Raw genomic sequence first — 20,648 nt, forward strand, 5'->3', positions numbered from 1 at the left:
AACCAGAAACAGAGCATCTCCTGCTTAGAAACGTGATAGCCACTGCCTCACTCATGTTTATTAATTGAGTTTGTGTTGGTTGGCATTTTTATTATTATTATTATTATTTTGCTGTGTGATGCAAGGTGAATGCTGAGAATCTGTAAAAATATATAAATAATGATTGATGTTGGAATAATTTGTGCTGGTTCCAAAGTTTTGAAACATTTGAATTTGTGTTCATCTTCAACACATTTTTCATTATATAAATGGTACATAACGCTGATGTTCAATTCAGTTCAGGACTCAAGAATGTCTATTAGGTTTTCTGATCAAGAATAATGTGACTGATGACATGGAAAACTTTTAATGTGGGACTGAATATGACTGATTGTATCTTCTGCTGCTTTATCGGAAATTAAACCACTAATAGGCTCCTCTCCTTTCTTTACTTTTTGTGTACACTCAATCATCCTGCCATTGGAAATTAGAAAAGTTCTCAGAAAATACTTATTGCAGACTTTAACTGAATATTCTGAGCATGTAAATAGTATTTGTTGATACAGACCTTTTGAGGTTGGGATCCTTTTTTGTGCTCTTCTAGCTGCAAGAGATTCTGAACTAATTAGTCCACATAGGTAGGCATTTTGAGAGTTAAAAGATCCCATTTTCCAAAAACTATCGAAAATTCTTTTCCTTTCTTCTTCAGTTATTTTTGAAGCACATTTTAGTCTACAGTGGCAAACCACCATTACAAAATATTTTGTAGGAACTATTTTGCCTTTCTGGCATGGCACTGTATGCTTCTTCATGATTCCTTTTCAGTTTAGTCTTCTGTCTTCTATATTGTCTCTGTCATTTTCTTTTACATGAATTCTGTTGCTCATTATCTTCATTAGACTCACTTTTGGATAGACGATATTCTGAAGTACAATGCTCTTCATCTGTTATTTCTCTAAACCTTTCTGAATTATTTATTTTACCATAAACATAAGTCCACACAAACCTCAGTAACACCTATCAAATAGTCAAGTAACAGTTTAGAGAACAATATAATAATATAAAACTCAGATAATGTTATCACACGAAACATATCTGAAAACAGTTTAGACAATGATTACAAAGCTTACCTCGAAACAGTTTAGACAATGCTGTAATACAAAACTTATCTGAAAACAGTTTTGAGAACTTTTCTGCAAAATAAAGACAATAATAATAATTGAAAGAAACTTCCAGATGGTGGGACAGAAAATCTAATTTTGTTTCATGTCACTGTAGTACAAGTCAGACTTACTTTACTATGCCATAACATATAAACGATTTCACAGTAGAACTTGTGGTGCCATCTTTGAACATATTGTGCATACGAAGACATACAACACTATGCCATGCAACAGAGTGCAGTTTCCATCACATCTCATAGAACGAAACTCATTTTCATCAAAACCTGAATTACACCATTGGTGCCATTAATCTCTTCCTTTCCACCATTCACAAAGAATTTTCTTCTATTTCTCCAGGGCTATCTACCACAGATAAAATGCTGTGAATAGTAAATCATTTACAAGCCTTGTCTTCTTTATAATTAGATTTATTGTTCGGTATTGTTTATTATCGACTGTGCCTAATATTTTACATACCAGACTTGCATGTACACACACAAACACTTTCCTAGTGATGTAATTCCATTGCAAACATGAAATCAACTGTTTTCGTGACACAAAAAACCTTTATAATTTCAATATTGCTCGTTTAACTCTTTTTGCATATGGCCTTACTTCCACACTCAATAATTCATAGTATATTAATTCCATTTTCACAAAAAATGTGAATGTATCCCTGATAATCAGGATTCTGGAGGGATTTTGAGTTGAACAGATTAATGTCTTTTTCTTGCAGTTTACCTGGTGGACTTACTGAAAAATTCCACTTTAACGCACTGCACAAATATTCAAAAAATATAGTTCAGACTGAACCCTACGTTCTGCTTTTTCGACACCTCGGAGAATCATCTCAACCTAGAAAACTGTTCTCTTACACAGTGTGTGTATCATAACTGCCTATCTTGGGAAGAGATCAGTACTGAAAACTAGATGAGAAACGGAGATGTGATGTCAGGCTGAAATTTTGTCTCATTGTGTGTAGTACCCTCAGATGTTTCAGTTGGTATCACTACTGACTAACAAGGAGAGTTCCCTTGTGGTGGAAATGCCTTTTTGAAACCATTTATAGTAATGCTGGTTAAAGTCCCAGGTATCACAGCTTGCGACCATTTACCCTGGTGGTCCCTTATTTGTGAGAAATCGAAAAAAGAAAGAAAAAAAAATACAGAGTTTCATGTGATATTCTACAGTTTTTAAAAAATAATGTAATACAGGTAGCTGGTGTAGTATAGCTGTTATTGTACAGACATCAAATGCAAAGGGTTGTGTGTTCTAATCTGATTAGATTAATTGAAGTTCTTTTATTTTTAAATCTTTATTGGAATGACTGACCATTATTTTTAATAAATTTGACTTAATGTAATTTTTTGTTTCTATTCCTTTGTCATATCATTTTAATCACTTTTTCAATTGCTCTCTTTTTATAAATGTAATTTTTTGTTTCTATTCCTTTGTCATATCATTTTAATCACTTTTTCAATTGCTCTCTTTTTATAATTATTTTTCCACTTGAAGTCTTTGTTCATGTGAATAAAATTATTTATATGTAGTAATATCAGTTCTAATTTCGTCCATTTTATCATCCTATATTTTGTCCATGTTATTGCACTCATTCATTATTTCTATTCCTCATTTTGCTTGAAATTTGTTTTCTGTTATAATCCTTTTTATGGTTTAAGCTTTCATTTGCATTATTTTGTCTATAGAACAATATTAACATTCAAGAAAATTTACATGTTTGACACCATCGCCGAGTCAGTATAAATAGTTTATTTTGTCTTTTAACCGATAGATCAGCATTTTGCAATATTTCAATATAATGACAGATAGATAAAAATAATTAAATTCACATACCAAAGATTCCAGCTGGAAAAAGAATTGCTGGAAGAAAAATGAGAGCAATTGAAGAAGTTAATATAGCAATTAAAATTGTGGGACGAAGAAATAGGTGTAAAAAATTACATTTAAGCCAGTTAATTGAATAAAAATAATTATCAAAATAATTTTGATACAGATTTAAAAATAAAGAGGCATCTTGTGAGATTCGAACCCATAACATCCTGCATGTGAGGCCTGTACTATAAGCATTATGCTTACAAAACTGATCTGTATATCACTACTTTATTTACAGCTGCAGTGCATCACACATAATTTTTAATTTTTTTTTTCATCCATTAGTTGCAATCAAGGGACCTTTGTGGTCAATGACTGCAAGGTGTGATACCTGGTACTTAACCCTTCAATACCATATAGGTAGTTCCAAAAAGTCAAGTCACACCCCTGATGACATATACTTGTAAGATTGGACTCTGGCGTAACATTTCAGAAAGTCACTAATATTACGCCGAATGTCCAATGGACTTCTGAAGTTAAAGGGATGTTATTTGCTTTAGGGTCAGCAGAACAATACTACACATAAGTTATGAGAAAAGCAATAAGAAAAGTAAGAGTTGGTTTAGGATGTAGAACAGCAATAAAGTTCAGGACAAGTTTGATAAAATGAATAGCTAGTGTTAGCAAAGTAATACAAAAGTTCAACAACTATAAAAGGATTTTGTAATTGACAGTCAGGTAGTTTCTGTTTCATTTTGTGGGTACTGGCAGTTTAAAATAGCCAAATGAAGTAAATAAAAATTTGGTTGGGGGAAGAAAGTTGGCTGTGCACTTCCAAAGGAACCATCCTGGCATTTACCTGAAGCAATTTAGGAAAATCATGGAAAACATAAATCAGGATAGCCAATGTGGGTTTGAACCATCATCGTCCTAAATGCGAGTCCAGACTGTAAACCACTGCACCACCTCACTCGGTAGAAATAAAATTTAGTGTTGACTGTATCAAAGACAAAAATGGGTGCAATTACTACCCTTACAAACGTAAGTTTTGTAGTGATCTTGTGGCGGAATGAATGAAGAAGAAGCTGAGCGAGATTTCGGATATCTGAGAGATTTCCAACTGATGCTGTTCCAGTGGAAATCAAGATACACATTTCAAAGTCTACACATGAATGGAGGTATTTTTATTATTGTCATATGTAATTACAGAACATAATGAATTCACATATTACCATTTAAATTTGACATCCAGAAACAGCACTTGTCACTTCATTCAAGTTTTTCACCTCGCCTTTAAATGCATGCAGTGAGCAGTTCTCTACTATGTGATTTATTGTCGATTCCTCAGCACCACTCACTCACAGTACTTTCACAATAATCGCACCTATTCAATATGTAGTCACATCTTCCTTGTCTAGCTGGGATGCAGATGAGTATCAGTCATTCACAACGGAAAAGATCAAAGCCTGCAACCTTACTTGTGGAGTTTTAAATTACGTGGCTTTGTAGGGTGGATGGTATTCTTTCAGCTTCTCAGTGACTTCAAAAATGTATGTGGCCTGAAGATAAAATTACATTTGTATGGCTTCAGGTGTATAGAAGATGGATTTTCAAAAGTGCTATTTAGAACAGAGTTCTTACAGGAATCTGTTGTTTTAAAGTATTTATACCTTCATGATCTTAGTCTTGGACAGATAATAGTGAAGTTACCAAGAAACTTATTGGAAACAAGTATTGCTTTCAACTACATTGGGACACAATATTGGCAGACATCTGGCATGTGTATTCCAAACATATTCTGTAATCTTTCAGTTATTCCAAATCCACAAAATCTTTAGGAAACATTTCCCTTAAATGTCATTTAAAAGATGTGCAAGAAACTAACACAGTATTTAACTAAACTTTTATTTCTCGAAGATAATGGTATATCTATTAATAGTATTAACAGCAAATCACGTACTCGCCTCACCAGGCTGGTCTGTAGCAGCAGCACTTCGATGTGGCCTGATCGGCGGGCAGCATTTTCAACAGAACACAGTGAGGCATACAGAATGTCTCCCCAAAGTGAACAACACAGGGAGACCCTGTTTTTCCCTCAGCCATGCCACCCTGGGCTCACGAAAGGGTCATGCGTGGCATTGCCAGCAAGGCATGTACCTCTGCGAATCCCCCACTCCATATTTTTTGAGCTTGGGACACAGGAGCAGAATGTGTCCATTTAGACGCTGATACTCATTGGTTAAAAATTTGTTAAGATGTTGCAATTGGACAGCCGCAGCAGCAGAGCGGCAGGCTGCACTAGATTTTGGTAGAAATGGGACACTTGTATTTCAGCATCCATCCGATGAGGGCACAGTACTCTGTACTGGGTGATATGTGGTAGTTGTGTACCTTATCTGGAACTCCAGATAATTTCGTGGAACTATGTTATGTACACACTCCACTGTGGTTGCAGCGACATCATACCTGATCGTCAAACAGCATGACGAACAGTCACCTGTGGACCTCGTCGTGGAGCAGAATAGGTAATATACGCAGTTCTGGCCGCAGCACTATCAGCCTTGCAGTTTATAAACGTGAAACGGGTGGCCACTGAGCCATTGATCATCACAGCACTCTCTCGCATTGTTTCTGTGATTAGATACGAATGGAAAGAACGTGGTATAGAATCTTGTGCTCATTCAGTTAAGGGGAAGTGCAAATCCGCATTGCTTGGTTTTATAATTGTAGAATCTTTCTATTAAGTTATTAATCTAGCCACACACAAAAGACATCACCTCCTTAATGAGTATATGTAAATTCCTTTGGTGGCATTAACTTGACGTTAATAATTTACATGCATAACCACTTTCTATGACCTCACCCAAACTGATTCTTCAATAGGGACCTGGATTACATAGTCAGATGTCATTAAGTGCACAAGGATTGCATTGGGGGAATTTATAATAGAATTCCAAGTTCAGTAAATGGTTCATTTGCATATCACCTCATGGCAGCAAAGGAGAAGTTGGAGGTCGCTTCCCAAGACATGTGGAAACTGGCAGACTGCATCCAGCTCACACTTTAAACAGCCAACACAGCAGTCTTCAAACGGAGCATGAACACCTGGCACTTTAGTCAACACCTCCAAGTTGCAATTGACAGCATAACCTTGTGGGCCCTGTAGTGATGCTTGGCTTTCAGTGCAGGCGAAAACCAAACCATTATCAGTAGCTGGTGGAACACCCTGGCCAACCAACAGTCCATCTACATTCATGGAAACCCAAAGTGATGAATGGAAGAGTTAAAGGAATCATAAGAAAAGACAAACAAATATAGTGCACCAATCACCAAGTGAAGTAGACGTAAAAGTTACAGACTCCAACACAACTGGGGTATCCTGAAGAAAACCCTGAAAGGATGCCACTAATTATTGCCTTGAACTGACAGTTAATGTAGCTGGTAATATAACAATTCATCATATATTGGTGACATTCTGGTCTTTGGCTACAAAGCCCCTAAGTGAATACAGTCACATTTTGCAGAATACTCCTATACAAATAAGATGCACATTTATTACCTTAGTACATATGCGTGATGTAGAGGTGAAAAAGGTGGTGAAATTCGAAGGTGTGGTTTCATGATCTCTGCCTCAACATGGTACAGTTCACACAGAAGTTCATATAGGACATTTTTTTTATTATACTGTTTCTTCTGCAAGGATCGGTTTGCTTAATGATAAACTCATAACTATTGTCACACTCCCAGAAGATAAGATTTATACTGCACAGCACTGTAAGAATGCTGCTTTTCTGGAAGCCGCAGCAGATCTGCTTTGTTGTCAATCATGGCATTTGCCAACGTTTTATAAGATGTAGTAAGGAAGGTGATATTAGTAAGAAGTCATGAGCTGTTGGAATATCACCATTCCTTTTGTCCACTTTATTGATAAAAACTAACATAGTGCACATCATTCTTAAGCTGGACCTGATGCTCACATTTTTCATTTAGTTGCAGGAAACTGTATTCTGTTTAAAACAGTTCATTAACATGGTGCCATTTTGTCCCGGTTAAGGACTGAGAAATGATTATGCATTTTCCAAAATCAGATGCAAAAAGTAAAATTTTGCTTTCATTGTGGGAAAGTGAGATGTAGCACCTCTTTAAATCTCAGGCAGAAAGTGATCTTTCTTCTTCCCTCTCTCTTTCTAGCACAATAGTAAGAGTTACATAAAAGTACAGCTACAGACACTTATTTTTATATACTCATGGCTTTTTAAATATTTATTACAAAACTAACACTGTGTGATAATTATGAAGTTGCTTATGATGCTCTCTTTTAGCTACACTGCTAAAAAAGAGTAAACCAAAGTGGCATATGTGCATAGATTTGACGGTACCACATTATACTGCATGGAAAGTCAAATTTTCATGGAATATTGCTTCAACATGCTTGGTTTGGTTATTATTCAAAGAGGAGGGGGAGGGGGACAGGAAAAGGGATCAGCTTTGAAAGCACAGAAGTCAGTGAATTGACATATTTAGCATATTTTATTCACATAACAAGAAAACATTGCAACATTCATACATGATATATCACATACAAAACACTGTGAGGGCTGTGCCACTCACATGCTTATATTACATGAATAAATCCTCTAAATATTCTTCAAACTCTTGATCTCTAGTTTTCTCTTCTGTTCCCTGATGAGCCTCTCTCCACAATGCACTTTCATCCTCTTCTTTTATTTCTGGATTTAATTCCTGGTTCAAGTCCGTATCATCATCCTCATCCTTTCGCAATTTTTTATGAGGTTCGATTTCAGGAAGACATTTAAGTCTTCTTTTTTTCTTACGTGTAATTTCACGCCTTTTATGTTTGTAATTCAATTTTTCTGAACACTTGGTACAAAGTCCTGCAACAGAAAATGTTGATACATTACAATAAAACTTAAAATATTTAAATGGCTAACATATGACTCACGTGGACTGTTCTTTTTTGGAAATTATTTTTCTCAGCATAAACTAGATCATTATTATTAACTGTGTTTTTTCACCTGTTTTTCCATTTTTATACTGTTGTAATTGTAATGAATTTCCTTATGAGTCTTAAAGACTGTTTCTATCTCTTGTTCACCTGCCATTAAGACCTCTCTCCAGAGTATACCCTTTATAATAAGGATCCTACAACAGACAACTTAATTCCTTCAACAAATATGCTTTTGGACTCCCAATCTATATTCACACATTCATTAATAGTTTCAAGTTATGCCTCCACTTTTGATTCCTTACACTACACTTAAACTGAATAGTTTTTAACCTCTACTTTCCAGAGTTAGTAACAAATAATTTTATTGAATATTTTGCAGGCACTAATATTGTATCTTTGGCTGATTTCTATAAATTCCAGTTCACTGTCAACTACAAGGCACGTCATCTACCACATCCCTCAAACACTAGCAACTACTGCACAACGATCACCTCAAGAAGCTATCCAAAAATCTAGTAACCAGCTGCAACATGAGTCTTGTTTCCTGTGGCTGCCCACTATCTTTCATACAGTTAGATCCTTCTGACACTCCAACAGTTTCCGGCCACATCTTTGCCTGCCCACCACTTTCCTTCAATTTTCCTCTCCCTCCCTCCCCAATCTGTATCATCAAAAGGAAGATTTAAAAATTAATATTAAAATTTTGTAACCTTTACTTTCTGTTGCCTGTCCATAGTAGTTTTCTAGCAAGTAAAGAACCCCTCCGAAAGCCAAATCACAATTTCATAATGGGCATAATCTGTGTCACTTCAGGCAGGGGGGGTTCCCTTCATATAATCTCGGATGTTATTGAATTTAGAATATGTTAAAATTCAGGCTTAAGAAACACGTATTTTTTTGTTTTCCCCAAAAACATTCCTGCCCGAGATATAGACCTCCAAAGATGACACTGCGAACACCATTTTGAAGATGCAAATTTGGAAATTCTTTTAAAATGCTGTATCTCTGTGACGATTCTAGATATCTTGTTAAGCGTTTTTTTTATTTTTTATTTATTTATTTTTTTGAAAGGTAATTTCTTTATGATTAATTACAATAGTATCCTCCGTTTGGTCATATCTGTCAATGTTCTTCTACTCTCGCCTTTTGAATTCTTTTTTATAATTTAGAGATATTTTTTTTTTTTTTTTCAGAAATGTCAATCCAGAAAAGTTAGATTTTTTCCTGCTTATTAGTAGCATGTACTACTATATTCTCTTTAAAGGGGAGCTTCCACTTTTAAGTTAAATAGATTTTATTTTTAAAAAATCGTTTTTTTCTTTTTTTTTAACTTTCAAGGGTAATGTCTGTCTTCACTGAAGTTGTTTCTTACTAGTTTCTTTGTTACAATATTTATTTCTAATGTTTTTGTTGGAGTTATTTCTTATCACTTTCTTTGTTGCAGTTATTTCTTTTCACTTTCATTGTTGCAAATATTTCTTACACTTTATTGTAGTTTCTTGTCAGTTTCTTTGTCATGGTTGTTCATTGCAGTTTTCTGTACTGTAGTTGCTCAGTGCTAATTTGTTTACCGAACACGCTTCTAAGGAATCTGAGACCATCCAGTGAGTTCCGTGTCTTCATCAGGAATTTGCCATTTGACACAGTTGTAGGAAGGACTGTTTGAAATGTCTTCTGACTGGGGCCACAGGAGAGTGAAGTGTGCTGACTATTTGCATATCCATAAAAGAGTGATATATAAGACAAAAAAAGAAACAGACTGTTCGGGTTCGGAATAAGTGTCCTCATTTGAAGGCCGTATCAAAGTGAAGACATTTCCAGTGACGACTTTTTGTGTTCTAAATGCTTTGACAGAATTAAAACAATGATAGTATCTGAACAAGGTGAAGCTTCCCTTGGTGCAGATGATGCAAATTTTGCATCAACAGAGGAAAAATTAAATACCCTGAATCAGTCAACTACAGAAGTGGGTGTTAGACCTGTTAAGAAACTGTGGTCAGTGAAGTCGAGTCATAAGCTCTATGCGTCAAGAAAGCACAGAGAAATTACTAAAGCTATGATGAATACACTACAACAAAACTGACTCACTCTTCGAAGTAGAAATTCCATCTTCAGAAGAAAATGAACCAAAGCACTCTTGCACCTCTTGCCAGGAATTTTTCACAAATATCAATTCAACTGTTGAATATGGTGCATCCTACAGCAAAAAGATGCAAGTTTTATACACCAGACATTTTCAAAGAAAATAATTTTGAATCACGTTCCTTCAGTATCAAAGTACATGGAGACAAGTCAAGAAATGTAATGTCTGTAAAAGGAGTCTTTGGAAGAACAAATCCCTGTTAAGGTCATCCTGTAGTAACAACTCAAGTTCAAATAGTGCAGTCATTTTATGTGGAAGATAAATGGGACTGTTCTCGCCAGAGTGCCAACAAAAAAGACACTATAACTGTAACAGTTGGAGATCAAAAAGTTGTGAAAGTGAAGAGGTACATGACTCGCAGTATTAAAGAAACTTTTGCAATTTATAAGAGCAACTATACAACTTCACATATTGGAAGATCAAAATTTTATGCACTGTGACCTAAGAGGGTAGTTCCACACCCATCTAGAGATGTCTGCTTATGTGTGTACTGCGAGAATTTTGAACTTCGTGAGGTAACTTTGAAGAATTTACTGGAGCACTTGACATATGACACCTTGGTTGGGCATGTGAAGTCATAAGTAGTCTGTGATGTAAAGTGAGAGACTTGTTTGTTTCAAGAATGTGGTGACTGCCCTGGAAAGGGAGGAATGTCTTTGCAAACACTTGGCCTAGAAGGCGTAGTAGATAACGCTGCAGAAATTACATATGCGACATGGGAGGAAAATAAACTAATTAAGAAAACTGTTGCCTTTGACAGTTTCATTGATGAACTTGGTAAATGGTCAGTGAAAGCAGTAACACACAAGCATCTGAAGAAACTGAAACAACACATTGCAGAAGGGAAAGAGTGTGTACAGGCCGAAGAATTATGTTTAGCGCATCATTGTGATTTTGCTGAGACTTGGTCTGTAAACCTCCCACAAGAAGTACAAGGGTATCATTGGAGTAGTGACAGGTTTCAATTTTTACAGGAGTGACATATTTTCAAAACAAGACCACAAGTGTTGCAGTTATAAGTGATGACACACGACATAACTCAGCACATGCTTTGCTAGCAATGCACAAAAATTCTTCAACTGCAAACACGGGCAAAGAAGATCATCATTATTTCTGATGGTGCTCCTAGTCATTTTAAAAATTGTTACCAGCTGTTTGAATTGAGCAAGTCGCTTGTGCCAACTGACTGGGTATACAGTGCTACTGGTCACAGGAAGGGGCCTTGTGATAGTGTAGGGGGCCTGCTGAAGCACCAAGCTACAAAATATCTTTCCAGACCAAATACAGCTGCAATTCAGAATGCCGAGGATTTTACGAGAGTTGTGAAATCTTACACATCCACAGCCCTCATTCCTTTATCCAAATAGGAAATCGAAGAATTCTGTGAGCAGAAAAAAGAACGGTGCAAACAAACTACTCCTGTGAAAGGAATTTAGAAGGCTTATTTTTGGACTCAAAGTGATGGGTGAACTCATATTGCATACACTTTAAAGAGCAAGAAAGAAGAAATTTCGTTCTCCAGCCAACACCTCAGAAACAGCAGGATAATATTCAGATTCACAACCTGAGAAAGGGGATGTTTGTGGCGTGTGTGTATGACTGTGGCTGGTGGATTGCAGAGATTATAGTCACAAACTTTTAGTTCATTGACTGGCTAATTTCAGTACAAAACAGAGTGCACAGAAGTTGTATAAATTGAAACCTTTTAAGTCTTTGGACCTTTCACATACATTTTGGAGCCATTTAAAATGCTTGAAAAATGAGTCTCTTACTCATTTTTCAGAACTAAAATTACGTTAAATAAGACTAGGTTTTGATTTTTATGAGCTTTGTATGTGATAATGTGGTAATAAAAGGTTTTATGTATGGCAAAAATTTCCATTGTTTAGAAAACCTGTTCAACCTAAAAGTAGAAGCTCTCCTCTTCAGGGAATATAGAACTATATGGTACTAATCAACAGAAAAAAAAAAAAAAAATCAAAATTTTGTGGATTGGCATTCCAAATGGAGGATTTCTTTGTAATCATAACACAATTACCTTTCAAATAAAAAAACCAACAAAATATATACAACTGTTCCAGAGATACAGCATTTTAAAATTTTTTCCAAAATTCGCATCTTCAAAATGGTATGCCAGTGTCATCTTTGGAGGGCTGTATCTCAGAGCAGAACCTTTTTTGGAGAAAAAAAAAAAGTGTTCCTTACTTAGTCCTTCATTTCAACGTATGCTAAATTCAATAACATCTGAGACTATGACAGTAAGATTTTTTCCTAACCTGCCTGAATTGATATGAACTAGGCCAAAGACTTTTTTTTTTAATTTATAAGCCAAAATAATCAGTGTCTGAAAACATAATATGGATAGATAAAACATCTATTCACCCAGCAGCAGCAGGACAAAACACTTGAAAGATGTGGGAAAGCACGAGCTTTTGGGGCCAGTAGCACCTTCTTCTGGTAAAAGGGTTGCAGGGAAAGGAAGAGTGAGGAAGGAAAACAGCTGCTGAGGGTTTGAAAATGGAATGAGTTACAGGAAAGTCACCCAGAGGAAAATTGCTGGCTAGGATGAGAAGGGAAGACTGGTTGTTGGAGCCTGCACTAAATGAGATTTGAACAACGGAGAACTTCAGATGGAACGTAAAACACAGTGAAAAAGTGGAAACAGTGCATTATGCATGGTAGACAAGTAAGGGGGCAGGGAAAAACTTGTCAGGTCAGAAAATAAAAGATACAGAAAAATAAAAGGGCGTGAACTAAAAGAATAATTACTGAAAATAAATGCTAAGACCACAGAAATTAACATAAATTTTGGCCAGCTGGGTGGCAAGAACCACTCATCTTAATTGGTAATTTGTGATAATCATGCCTGTGTCGAAGGCCGGACAATATTTAGATAAAGCCAGTGCACAATGTGTCATTTCACAGAGACATGAAAAGAATGGTAAATGTCAAAATGTAAATATTGTTCTTTGTCTGCAGATTTAGAAAGAACAGAGGTGTGTAGTTGGTCCTCAGTGAAGATGAGATCAACACCAAGGAAAGTGGCAAGAGATATGGAATGCGACCACGTTAAATTTAAATGGAGAATGTATTTAGAGATTCCTAAAAGTTCAATAGGTCAGCATGGCCAAGAATTGCTTATCATAGTTATTTTAAATTCATCATTTGATATGGGATAATTTTCTGGGGAAGTTCAAGTAGTGTATCTTGAATACTGAAACCGCAAAAGAAAATTGTCCAATACACGAGTACTGCACAGCAGAGTCTTGTCACCCATTATTTCGGAAACTACAAATCCTAACTGTTCCCTCCATATACATTTATGAAATTATTATCTTCTTACACAGCAGACAAAAATTATTTGAGGATAATCGTTTTAACCATACATATAACACAAAAAATATAAATAATTTTATGCTGCCTACACACCAGTTGAAATTATATGCATGGACTCCAATATATGGGGATGGTAATTTATAAAAAGTTAATGGGCAAAAACATATTTAATATGAAGCCACAAATTTTAAAAGTGAGGCTACAGCAGATTCTGTGGGAGAAATACTACTGTTCAATAGAGGAATTCATGTAGGATGAAATGATAATTCGAGCAAGGGCTAAGTAAGTGTTATATTTCATTTTATGTATATATAACAAAATTGTGTTATTATTATGACACTGTTTGTTAACATCAGATGTTCTTTGTTTATGGTGAAATTTTACCACAATTTGATGTGTCTCCTGAACCTGAATAAAATTATTTAGATTATGTACGTTATGAGACAAATAAATCACAATTCACAATATGCAAAGATGTCATCAATGTATCTATACCAAACCAGGGTCTGAAGATTAACAGATCCCAGGAAAGGCCCCTCTAAGTGACCCACGAAAGGCCAGCACAGGAAAGAGCTACCTTGGTTCCCATAGCTGTACCCCTGATCTGTTTGAGAGCAGGTTTTGGTATCAGGTGGGTGCTGGATGAAGTAATGTTCAGTAGCAGATAGACCATGGACATGAGGAATGTTGGTATACAGGAAGGTGGTGTCAATGGTGACAAGAAAAGTGTGTGGTGGGAGTTGGACTGGCACAGATTTCAAATGGTCAAGGAAATGGTTGATGTCTGGAGGGGAGTCTTTGTACAACAGGTTGCATGTGTTGATCATCAAGGCAGAGGTAACTTCAGTGAGCACTTCAAAGCTAACAACTATGAGACAGCTAGCTCCATTGGGTATGTGGATCTTACAAGAAGGTAAAAGGTGGAAGTGTGGTCTGGCCAGGGTAAGAAATGCTATATAAGATGGTAAGGCACTATACTAGAGGATGAATTTTGTAGTATCAGTATCAACCACTTGAAACCACAATGCTTTAGACACAGCCACAGCAATATATATAATGGATGGGACCAAGTACTTACTTGCTTTAACTAGTGCATTCTTCTTTTCACCATTTTCAACGTAACCAAAGTTCACCTCCCATGTATGTAAGTCCTCCTTAGATGAGCAGTGTTTTTCTCCACAGCTAAACTGGCCTTTCCCTACAACAACTTCTTGTTCTGTACGCCATCGCATAGCCACCTTCAATCAAATTTACAGTCAGTTCAAACAGGTGAAAAATCCAGTTGAGTGCTGGGAAAAAATAACTGGCATGTATATAACCATACATAAGCTGAAAATTTGTGTTACATAGTATATCTAAAAAGAAAGACAGAAAAAGAATTCTACGAAATAAATTTCCATTTACTTTGAAACTGAAGTGATGAATGACAATCAGCTACACACATGATGCTGTGATATCTTACTGCTGATTACACTTTCATTTTAAGATTTGTTAATAAATCACTTCAAATTGTGTGTGTGTGTGTGTGTGTGTGTGTGTGTGTGTGTGTGTGTGGTGTTTACTAATGGCTGTTTAACATATCTGGAAATGAAAAGAATATTTACACCAAAGCAGAGATCTTAATATAACATTTTCTATGTGTGTGTCCATTACTTCACCACTTAAACTTTGAGGTAAGAAATGGCAACTGGTCAAGTGTTTCTTTAATGGTCTGAATACACGAAAACCATTTGGTGCAAGACGTGGGTGGTATGGGGGCTGGTGCAATACAATACACTGAAAACATTGGACCAAATTGCACAGAACTATGGCCATCTGTGGTCAGGCAACAACACAAACAGTTTTGAAAATGATCCTAATCCTTTCCAATGAATCATTTTCTGCAACCGTTCCAGTGTGGCACTATAACTGGCACCAAACATGGTCTCTTCACATGTGAGCAAATCAACCAGCAGTACATAGTTTTGAACTTTTTCATTGGAGAGGGGAGGGTGGGTGGAATTGGGAGGGGGGGGGGAGAGAAGAGGAGTCTCCACGATATTGATGCTTTCTGCTTTCTCCTTCTAAGGCACAACAAGATGCTCTGTGACAGAATGGTGCACAAATGGAACACCCTCCGCCTTATACTGGGTTAAGTACCATATTTACTCGAATTTTAGCTGCACTCGAATCTAAGCCGCACCTGAAAAATGAGACTCGAAATCAAGGGGGGGGGGGAATTCCAGAATCTAAGCCACACCAGAAATTTGAGACTCGAAATTCAAGGGGAGAGAAAAGTTTTAGTGCGCACCTCCAAATTAAAACAAAGTTGGTCCATTGTAATATGAGACACAATTAGGTCGAACGAATGACGATACAGCTACAGTAGTTTGGTTTGAATTGTAAGCTTAGCAGTTAAGCTTTACCAGGTAGCCATTGCTTTGCGTCAGGCACTCCGTCCGTATTTAACATGGGTACCCTTCCTTTTTCACGTGCTTCGTCTGGTTTGAATCGATTGCTTATTTTTCTTTGATCTGATAAGTGCCGTTCTCTTTGTTATAGGTGTTTACGTCACTCTAAGCTGAAAATGCAATACTGTACTATGTCATGCATTGTTTGTAGCATTCTGATAATGAGTGTTTACGGCCTGTCGCCGCTCGCAGCTTGGCTTGCTTTTGTGCACGCTACCGCCGCTTTTTAAAAAGAGAGAGAGAGGAATCATCTCATTAGTGAAACAATGGCAAGAGACTGCTATTTGTTATTACTTACACCGCTGCTTTCTTTGATAATGATCAACAAGAACCAAATAATAGACTGCGTATGATAGAAGATGTTCTGAACGAGAGTTTAGCGAAAATTTTTCTCCGTTTGAAAATCTTTGCAGACGCCTCTTTAGTACATTACATTCTGCACAGAAATTAGAGTCCTCTTAGATTTAAAAATCTAGTCAATTGCCGTGCTTCATTTCTGACTGTATCACTATTAGGCATAAGAATAATATGAATACAAACATGACATGATATGTATATTCTTGCGCGTTTACTGTTGTCTCACTCTAGTTTCGTAGTTTATTAGGCAGACAGGATTTAAATGAGATAGCAGCAAACATGAAAGAATACATGGCAAAATGTTTATATTCATGTTATTCTTATGGTGAAGAGAATACTGCATGTGGTTCACAATTCATAAACGTTCCTATCAGCAACCATCTCTTCTCACAGGTAGGAAAGCATTCAGAACGTAGAGTTGGCCATATTGACAAACATCCCAAACAGTCTTGCCAGTCGGATTTTCGTAGTACATTGAAATGCTGCTACATTCGAAGATGAACAATGCGGAATTTGTATTTACTTCGTTGGATAATGTATGAAAATGCAGTGGTCGAAACTCGGGGCGGAGAAAAAAAGCTCGCCTGCCAACATTTTTTAAAATTTATTTACTGAGGCAGAGGTTTTGGCACCAGTATTTATCTTTGTGCCTGTAAAGCATGCCTGTGTAGCGCTACATATATTCGACAGCAGAAGTTAGTTGTGGCGGCACCTACCAACATTTTTCAGAACTTCCGCTTACTTTGCTCTCGATTCTAAGCCGCAGGCGGTTTTTTGGATCAGAAAAACCGGAAAAAAAGTACGGCTTAGATTCGAGTAAATATGGTATACATTCTCAATTAAGTTTAGCCACAGTACCAGTGAGGCCATCTTTACACTGCCATACACGAAATGTGTTCACAGTAGCGAATAACGACAACCTTCTGTTGTAGAATGGAATGGTAACATTGAAAATTTGTGCCAGATGGGACTCGAATGTGGATTTCCCACTTGCTGTGAGCGGTCTCCCTAACCAATTTGGACATCCCTGACAGTTGTCGCAGGGCCTGTTCCTTTGGACATGTATGCACTGCAATATTTTATTTACACTGCCATGTGAAATACTGAGTTTGTCTCACACAAATGCTACAGTTGGCTTGAATGAAACTTTCGATAAGGCATGCATCATCTGAGGGGATATGCTTGGCGTTCCTGACTTTTGCTTGTTTTACGCACTTTTTCCACATTTATCAAACTCTTGTTGCCAAAACCACACTTGTTTTTATGATATTACACTTGATTCCACTAACTGATGTTGAATTTCAACTGGAGACATTTTCTTTACATGCAGAAACCTTATTACACCTCATGCTTCACTTGCCTACCGTATATCCAAAACATAATCCATAAACTGTACTTTGAAAAGCAATGGGACGGATAATTCCACTATTGCCAGTGTTTGTAGGTCAAAGCAACTCTAGCAGGGCATAGTACAAAGGAAAAAAATGTGTGCAAATTAACAACATGCATTTGTTTTTAAAAAGATGTGACACATCATCTATACAGGTATTAATAAATATTCATTGTGCAATTGCTGACCAGGTCATTTCTCCTAAGCTCTCGTCAATAGAAGACAGGTTTGACGGTTTCTGCATTTGCAGCTGAATGCTGTTTCTACAACATCGATCACAGTCTAATGTAACTGCTTTAGCTTTTACAAAGCAGTCTTACCTGCCCCCCCTCCCCCTCCCTTTCCCCACAACCGAATGTTTGACTTTATAATTGTTCATTTTTGTATCTGTCCATTTTAGAGTGTACATTAATGTCAAGACCTCATTATGAAGAATTTACCCAATATTTATCCAGGCCAAAGAGGATACTGTTTCACGAAATGCTTAGGAAGCAGATAATCAGTGTGTGTACAAAAAGAGAACTGAGATGAAACATCGAATGGAAAAAGCTGAAAATTATCATTCTAGGAAAAGTTTCATGATTTCTACTACACTGTCACAAATCTTCAAACATAGATAAATGTATTTTTTAAGTAACTATTGTTAAACATTAAAACAAAATCTGATAGTTTGTGTGCTGAGACATATATATCCCAAACTTGGTGTGCACATAGTAAGGAGCCTTTAGTTACAACAAGTACACACTGTAAATATTCAGTCCGTACATGTATTCAGAACTTTGTAGGCACAACAGCAGTCGCTAATACTACTTGTGTAACAACTGATATCCTTCATTTTAATAGCAGTAAGTATTTTGGGCAAGAGAAAGTGCCATGATATCAGTAAGCAATCTGGCAACCTTGCTGGCCAAGGTAGGATTTGGTAAGCACGAAGATAAGCAGAAGAAACTCTCGCTGTGTGTGGAAGGGCATTATCTTGCCCAAAAGTAAGCCCAGGATGTTTTGCCATGAAGGGTACAAAACAAGGTGTAAAATACCATTGATGTACCACTGTGCTGTAAGGGTGCACCAACAACTATTAAAGGGGGTCCTGCTATGAAATGAAATGGCACCCCAGACCCTTACTCACGGTTGTCACGTCTTACGGTAACGACATTCAGGTTGCATCACACAGCTGTCCGGGTCATCCCCAGATAAGTTTTGCTGGTCACTGGGGCTGAATTCGAAGCAGGACTCATCACTGAAGACAATTCTACTCCACTCGATGAGATTACAGGCGCAATGTGCCTGACACCACAGCAAACTGGCTTGTTCGTGTAGAGATGTTAAAGGCAGTCAGAACAAGGGGCACCACCAGCTCAGACCTCTTTCTGTGAGCCATCTATTAATGGTCCTCATGGTGACTCAAGCACCAGTTTCATGTCAGATCAATGATAATGATAAATCTGGTGTTCTGAGTGCCTCTTTCATGATTGCTTGGTCCTAATTTTCTGTCATCTTTCTAGGACAATGTTTCATTCTTAATGTTGTGTTCAGCTATGGTTCACCCATTCCTGCCGACATTGTCGAATAGCGTCATCACGCCTATTCAAATATTGAGCAATTTGCCAATGACAATAACCGGCTTCTTTGAGTCCAACTGCACATCCTCTCTCAAACACTAACATCTGCATATACCCTATATTGTTAACACACCTGACTGCAAGGCATAGTTACTGTTCAACAGAGGATTGCATGAAATTCACAAAAACTTAATACCCTGGTATTGACAAGTCCACTATTTACTATTCTTGCCAGTTGTGTGGTGAAACTGTGCTGCAGCATTGTACAATTATCCAATGGCCAGCAAGTTTAGAATTTTGCATTTATGAGTAATTTGCAATACTCCTCTGTGGTGCAATTTTTTTTTTTTAGGAGTAAAGAAGACCACTTATTGAATAGCAGAACTTTGGAATTATCAACACACACAAAAGAGAAAAAAACTTGCTAACATTTGGGACAAATCCTTTGTCAAGTTACAGTGTACATACGGAGAGAGGTGGGAGGCAGGAAGAGCTGTTGGGATAGGTAGCTAGCTGCTCAGAGGAAGGCAGTAGGTTCACTGGCCAGCTCACGCTATTCGTCCACGAGACTCAGAGGGCCATAGACACGGGTTCCCAGGTAGATGCTGTGTTTCTTGAGTTCCGCGTGGTGTTCGATACAGTTCTCCACAGTTGTTTAATGAACAAAGTAAGAGCATATGGACTATCAGACCAATTGTGTGCTTGGATTGAAGTGTTCCTAGATAACAGAATGCAGCATGTCATTCTCAATGGAGAGAAGTCTTCCGAAGTAAGAGTGATTTCAGGTGTGCCGCAGGTGAGTGTTGTAGGACCGTTGCTATTCACAATATACATAAATGACCTTGTGGATAACATCGGAAGTTCACTGAGGCTTTCTGCGGATGATGTATGGTATATCGAGATGTTGTAACAATGGAAAAATTGTACTGAAATGCAGGAGGATCTGCAACGAATTGATGCATGGTGCAGGGAATGGCAATTGAATCTCAATGCAGACAAGTGTAACGTGCTGCGAATACATAGAAAGAACGATCCTTTATCACTTAGCTACAATATAGCGGGTCAGCAACTCGAAGAGCAGTTAATTTCATAAATTATCTGGGAGTAGGCATTAGGAGTGATTTAAAATGGAATGATCATATAAAGTTGATCGCCGGTAAAGCAGGTGCCAGGCTGAGATTCACTGAAGAATCCTATAGAAATGCAATCCGAAAACAAAGGAAGTAGGTTACAGTACACTTGTTTGCCCACTGCTTGAATATTGCTCACCAGTGTGGGATCCGTACCAGATAGGGTTGTTATAAGAGGTACAGAAGATCCAACGGACAGCAGCGCACTTCGTTACAGGATCATTTAGTAATCGCAAAAGCATTACGGGGAGGACAGATAAACTCCAGTGGAAGACTTTGCAGGAGAGACACTCAGTAGATTGGTACAAGCTTTTGTTGAAGTTTCGAGAACATACC

General features: G+C 37.2%; 1 protein-coding gene across 5 annotated transcripts in view; it reads right to left on the minus strand.

Annotated features, from left to right (window-relative positions):
* Nucleotides 1-7,486: 7,486 nt before the first annotated feature.
* The window catches only part of LOC124751704 (protein FRA10AC1 homolog), a 58,816-nt gene continuing 45,654 nt past the window's right edge, over nt 7,487-20,648 (minus strand). For all 5 annotated transcript variants that reach the window (XM_047248994.1, XM_047249051.1, XM_047249044.1 and 2 more), the window contains exons 4-5: nt 14,502-14,661; nt 7,487-7,870 (exon numbers count right to left, since the gene is read on the minus strand). In XM_047248994.1, the coding sequence (XP_047104950.1) occupies nt 7,596-7,870; nt 14,502-14,661 (435 nt within the window). In that variant the 3' untranslated portion in view covers nt 7,487-7,595. The remainder of the gene's footprint in view (nt 7,871-14,501; nt 14,662-20,648) is intronic.

The sequence above is a fragment of the Schistocerca piceifrons genome, chromosome 1 (assembly GCF_021461385.2).
Source record: "Schistocerca piceifrons isolate TAMUIC-IGC-003096 chromosome 1, iqSchPice1.1, whole genome shotgun sequence".
Classification (NCBI taxonomy): Eukaryota; Metazoa; Arthropoda; class Insecta; order Orthoptera; family Acrididae; genus Schistocerca; species Schistocerca piceifrons.